The following is a 6,253-nucleotide window of genomic DNA, read 5'->3' on the forward strand; positions in this document are numbered from 1 at the left end:
AGAGGGTCCGGTGTAAATCTCCTGACAGGCCGCAGCCCCGCCGCAGACAGTGGCCGCTGTGTCTGGGTCGCAGCGACCGAGGCTGCGAGTGGCCTCGGGTGGGCACAGGCCTGGCGACTGCGGCTCCCTCTGTCCCCTGGTCCCCTGGGCCCTGCTCAACCCTGTTTCCCCGGCTTCCCGCGCCCCTCCCACCTGGCTGAGCCTGGGGAAGCCAGGCCCTCTGCTCCAGCCCAGCGCCGTGGAACGCTGTGGTTCCAGGTTGAATGTCACTGTGTGGCCTTAACCTTGTCCTCCACTTGCCTGTCCTTAAGAGGGGGTGACGGTGACCACCTCTCGAGGGCTGTGGCTGCAGAGGTATCGTGTGTGACGCCGCAGTGGACACTGCCTGAGTCGTCCTAAGACGAGTGGGCCGTGTGCCTCCCTGGCAGGGGTGTGTGCTGGGCCGCACGGAGGCAGGGGGCTGGCCTTGATGGACACCCGGCAGGGAGTGGGACCCCGTGCTGGCCTGACTGGTGGTGATGAGCGGAGTCCTGGGGACAGGGTCAGGACCCCACATGACCCTTGGCAAGTCACCCAGCCTGCAGGGCCCCAGTGTTCTTCCCCACCCTTGACCCTTATCACAGACCTGCGACCTTGGCCACCCCACTGTCCAGCTGTATCCTAGCAGAGCTAATTGCCTTGGAGAAGGTGTCCTTGTCAGAACTGGGGCCACAGAGGCCTCCCTTGAAGCCAATGCCTGGCTCATTGTCCCCTGTTAGACCCATCGTCCCCCTCGGGGCTCAGTTTGCGTGATCCCACTTCACAGATGAGGCAGCCGAGGCCCAGAGCGGGAGGTGCCTTGCCCAGGACGACGAGCAGGTTGCCACGGGCCCTTGGGAGGCCCCTGGGCACTACTCCAGGCATGTGGGGAAGCCCAGCTACTGGCTGCTGATGGCAGCCCACCCGGGCCCCTGGGGCGGGGGCTTCTCCCCAGCGTCTCTGTCTTCCCCAGGAATTCGACTTCCAAACAGCTGTGCTCTGAACCCAGGCTCCTCCTCTGTCGTCTGAAGACGGTGAGCCCCAGTCGCCAGGCCTTTGCCCACCCGAGGCCACTCGGCAGCCCCTGTGCGCTGCTCCCCCACAGCCGGGGTCCGACCGTGGATGTCGGAACTGAAGCCTAGAGTGGGGGACTTGGCGGGCTCGAGCGGGGTGTGACCGTGGACCTGCCTCTCTATCCCAGGCATCAGAGCATGGCATAGCCCTGGTGGGTCCCCTGAGAGAGCCCAGCGTGCCCTGCCCAGGCCCGTCCTCCTGCATGTGCAGAAGCAGCCGTGCCCTGGCCTGGGCTGGGGCCGACACCCCTTGTCAAGCCCCAGGCTCCAGGGAGACCAGGTGGGCAGGTAGCTCTGTGTGACCCTGAGCGCAGGACTGGCCGTCAGGGACGGTGGCGGAACTGCTCACAGGACCTTGCAGAACGAGGCAGGCAGTGCTGGGCTGCTCACCCGCTGTGGGGACAGGCACTCGGGGGACAGCGGCTGCAGTTTGTGGGGTTCCCACTCCTCCAGCTCCCACACAAGGGCCGCTGCGGGCTCCGTGGCGGGAGGAAGGGCGCTTCCTGGAGGAAGGGCTCTTGGGTCTGGCCCCAACGGTCAAGAGGGCCTTGCTGTTCTGAGCTGAGGCTCTGGAGGGTGGGGTGGCGAACATTCTAGAAGCTGGCCACAGCAGCAGCAGGAGAGGGGCCTCAGAGGCAGCCCCGCCCTCTTCCCGGGTGCCTCTGGGCAGCTGACCAGGGGCTGCTTCATGCAGACCTGAGTCGGGGTAGCCAGAGGGGGCTCGGCGAGTGGCTGCGCAGGGGGACTGAGGGCCCATGAAACCCCCGGGGGAGGGCCCAGGTGACCCCGGCGAGGGCCAGCCCCTGCCCGGCTCCCACCGTGGGAACCGCGATGAAAGAAGCCCTTTCTGCCGCCCCGTCCTCTCCTCGGGCTCAGGCACTTCCGTTCCCTTGGCTCCCAGTGCGGGGGCCCCAGCCCCATGGCTCCCAGACTTTCTGGCGCCCTGGCCACGTGAGGCCGCCCCACTGCCCCCTGCCCCTCCCCGGCAGTGCCGCCCAGCACCGGGAAGCAGGTCCCGCAGGCTGTGGAAAGTCCTCCCCCAGGAAGTCCTTCCTCCGCGAAGGCAGGACAGCCACAGAGCAGCCCCACTGTGGGGCCAGGTCACCGGCTCCCAGCTGACCAGCCACTTGGTACTGGTCCTGCTCTGAAGCCTCAGAGCTGGGCGAAGAGGCCAGGCGGGTCCTGCCTCCTCGCCCTGCATTCCAGACATGGGCAGCACCTGGCCTGGGCCGGCTGTCTCCATCCTACCTACCCCCTGGGTACACCAGCAGGGGCGGAAGGGACTCTTGTGAGGGCAGGGACCCAGGGGAGTGGACGGTAGCCAAGCCTTTAGGCCAGCACCTCGGCCCAGGAGGGCGGCACGGTGAGGACCCTGCAGCTTGGGGTGGGCATGCGCCTTGAGCAGGCCCCGGGCTGCAGGCCGTAGGGCCAGGCCTCAAACCCGGGCTGCTGTGAACCCTGCCCTCCTTCCGCCAGCCACAGGGTACCTGTAAGCACTCTCTGTACATGGTGTGACTCAGAAAACGGGGACTTTATTCCCCAGTGACAACAGTGACATGGCCTGAGGTTTTGCAGCAGCTTTTGTGTAGCCTCATTGGCTCACTTCAGGCTTGTGGTTGACTGAGACACCCAGATCCTTCGCACCCAGCTGCTGTCAGGTCAGTTTGCGGTCTCCACATCCATCCGGCTGCCTTCCTGCCTGTTGAGATTACTCTGAATTCATTTGTCCCCCACCTCATCCGTGCCTCCCTGCCATGTCCAGTGGCCTCAGAAGCCGGGCAATGGCATCTTCTTGGAGCCCTGTCAGGGCTTTGGCTGACAGTGGCCACCCGACAGGTGCCTTCCGCGGCCCCCTCTCCACCTGCCCCACTCCCCACCCATCCCTCTCACCCCGTTGCCGAGACTCACCCAGCGCCCTGCCCAGGCATCTGAGTTCGCAGCCCCAGCCAATCTCGGCCCCAGCTCTGCTTTCCCCTTCCTTGTGCACAGGGGACAGCTGTGAGAGGGTCTGGCCAGAAGCCAGGTTGGTCCTATTCCTGCCACCAGGTGTCCCATCGGTTTCTGGAAAGGGCCTTGTCACAGGACACAGGGTTCCCTGGGTCTCAGTGGCCTGCTGAGCCCCCAGGGCCCCTAGGACTCGCAGATGCCCATTGGAACTTGTGGCAGGGTTGTGGAGGGAGCTCAGGGGTCTTCAGGGACCAGAACCCTTGTGTCCCTATCTTAAAAACCAGAAGGGAGGCCTCTCCTGGGGCTCCCGGCTCTGCCCTCAGTTCCCGGCAGTGGTGGGTGGTTGCTTCCCACTCCCAGCCCCCGGCAAGGACAGCAGGGGACTGTCATACCCCCCCTACTTCTCTCCTCTGTCAACCTGAAAACTTCCACGTCACTTCGGGACTCGGGCAAACTTCTTCTGTCTTTCCCCTTCTCCCCACTTTTATTTTATTTTATTTCAAATATTTTTTTAGTTGTAGATGGACACAATACCTTTAGTTTATTTTTTTTATTGTGGTGCCAAGGATGGAACCCAGTGCCTCACACATGCCAGACGACTGCACTACCACTGAACCACAACCCCAGCCCCCCTTCTCCCCACTTTTCTAAAGGGGCCCAGGTCCAACAGATCCCACCATCCCTTCTTGCTCTGTGACCTCTGGCAAGCCTCCGTGCCTCTCTGATCCACAGTGCTCTGATCTGTGAGAGAGGACCTGATCACCTTCATCAGGGAGGTGACGGGCACCTCCGACAGATGTGACACAGAGCGAGGGACAGCCGTAGGCACAGCAGTCCTCACACAGTTACTGAGGCTAAAGTCCCAGGGCAGGCCCTAGGGAATCAGGCATTTCCGAGAGACTGGTTATGCTCCATTTCACAGGTAAGGAAACTGAGCTTGTCCTCCCAGACATTCCACTCAAAAAGGAAGGGACATTATGATATGTCCAAGGTGACATCATTCTAGAAAATTCCATGAGAGTCTTCCTGTATTCCATGCACATAAAACAAAAGCAAAGAGTGGGTAGAAAGCCTTCCACAGTGGGGGCTTCTGGAGGGGTCCTGGGATGGGTCAAAACGCCTCATCTGCAGTGTTTTGACTTTTGGAAACTTGATTTGTTGCTTGCGAAATGTAACATGAGTGACTGAAAAAGTGTGTGTGTGATGGGGAAGGTCCCCACAGGCTTGATGTCATTCAAAAAGAGCTCTTTTGGCCTTCAGCAGGCTGCAGGAGGGCAGGGGCATGGCCACCTTGACCCTGCCAGCTCCCTGGGGCCCGGGAGGTGAGGTTGGGGCTCTTCCTTGTGGCCCAGAGCAGAGGGTGCTGGGAAGCGCCCGCAGTTTTCTCCAAGTGTGACGCCCCAGGCCAGGTGTGCTGGTCCCCTGACCCCAGCTTCCAGGAGCTCAGCCCTGCCCCTCCCTCAGGTGCGCCAGCCCTGCCCAGCGTCCTGGTGGCTTTGCGTTCTGCCTGAGGCTGAAGGGACGAGGGGGTCCCTGTGCCTTGGGGCTGGAGCAGGGCCTCTTGATCTGTCGGAGGTGCTCACTGCTGACCTCTCTCCCTGCCACCCTTGGGAACGGAGGCCTCCCGCGCCTGGTGCCTCTGTGTCCCCCTCTGCCTCACAGTAGGTGGGGAGCATAAGGCCACAGACTTTGATGTGAACCCTGAGTTTGGATCTTGGGTTCACAGCTTAACTGACCCCGTCCAGGCCCCACTGGTGGCTTTAGAATACCTCCCCGATTTGTGCAGTTAGCAGCAAGCTCCTGGCAGCCCCAGGTGGCATGGAACCACCATGCTCTGTTCAGAGAGTCTTCTGAAAACCCCAGAGGAGGCTGATGGTGACCTCAGGGTTCTCCCTGCAGACCTGAGGTTAGAACTCAGGAAGAACTTCCCAGGAGAGCGAGGCTTTTCTGTGTTCCCTGAGACTCCAGGGAGCCAGTGGCTGATGGCTTCTGATGCTCCCCAGGGCACCGACAGAAGATAGAAGACCAGACCAAGGCGTTCCCTGACCGCTTTGGGGACCTGGAGCGGCTGCGCATGCGGGTGACGCCGAGCACACCCAGCCCCCGAGGCTCACTCACCACCACAACCCACTTCGGCAGCCAAGGCCAGACCCCCATCCAAGGTAGGAACCGGGGCGTGGCCTGCCTGCCCAGCCAGGCCCTTCTGAGAAGCTCTGGCTGCTCTTGGTTCACGGAGGAGGCGCTGGGCAGCTCGCTCCTGCGGGTGCTTCCCCGGGGCCCCCTTCCCCCACCCAGCATCCACCTCCTGACTTGGCAAACCACATCCCCGGGATCAGCGTGAGCAGACACAGCCCAGGATATGGGGTTAATTTCAGAGGACCAGTGAAAACTGGGGTGATGTGTCCCCTCTGTGCCCCGAGGAATCTCCCCTGGCCCCAGCCTCCCATCTGAAAGTCAGGTGAGGGGGCTCCCAGGGCTGGGGGGTGTTCAGGCCACAGGACTCAATTGCACTCAGACTGTGACATGAGTCGCCAGCCCGTGAGACACGTGGCACTGTCGGGGAAAGGCCTCCCCCCTGCCCAGAGACTACCCCAAACAGGGGCACTGAGGACCGGGGCTCTGTCCCCATTGCCCAGTTGGGGACTGCAGGTAGGTCTTCCAGAGTGTGTAGCTGCCCGCAGACAGTGGACAGGGCGCCTGTCCTGGCCTCCAGGACTCAGCCAGCGTGTCAGCTGGGGGCTGCTGTCGGCTGGGGGCTTTTGCCGCCTGGCACTGGCCGGGCAGGGGCAGGACTCCGGCTGGAGAGCAGGGCGCAGGGGCAAGCTGCCACAGCACTCTGGCCTTCTCTCCCAGTTAGCAGAGCTGCATGAGGCCCATTTGGCAGACGAGTGAATTGAGGCTGAGGAGGTTAAGAGTCACCCTGGTCACACGACCCACTAGTGACCAGGTCTAGTCTCCACAATGCTGCCCCCAGGAGGGTCTATGCTTCAGGAGGCCTCAAGAAAGGGGCTGCAGCAGGACTGCAGACTGGCTCCCACCTGTCGTCTCCCTCCTCCTCCTCCTCCTCCTCCTCCTCCTCCTCCTCCTGCCTGGCCCAGCCCTTGCTTTGTGCTCTAGGCCTGACGCAGCAGCTGGGGGCTGGATGCGGCCCCTCCAGCCTGGGCTCAGTCCCCTCCACCCAGCATTCAGCCCCTGAGCCCTGGGGAGCACAGCAG

General features: G+C 62.7%; 1 protein-coding gene across 1 annotated transcript in view; it reads left to right on the forward strand.

Annotated features, from left to right (window-relative positions):
• Positions 1-6,253, forward strand: part of Runx3 (RUNX family transcription factor 3) — a 64,257-nt gene that overhangs the window by 12,454 nt on the left and 45,550 nt on the right. The window contains exon 4 of the mRNA XM_015484783.1: positions 5,042-5,200. Within this exon, the coding sequence (XP_015340269.1) occupies positions 5,042-5,200 (159 nt within the window). The remainder of the gene's footprint in view (positions 1-5,041; positions 5,201-6,253) is intronic.

Source organism: Marmota marmota, unplaced genomic scaffold, assembly GCF_001458135.2.
Source record: "Marmota marmota marmota unplaced genomic scaffold, marMar, whole genome shotgun sequence".
Lineage (NCBI taxonomy): Eukaryota > Metazoa > Chordata > Mammalia > Rodentia > Sciuridae > Marmota > Marmota marmota.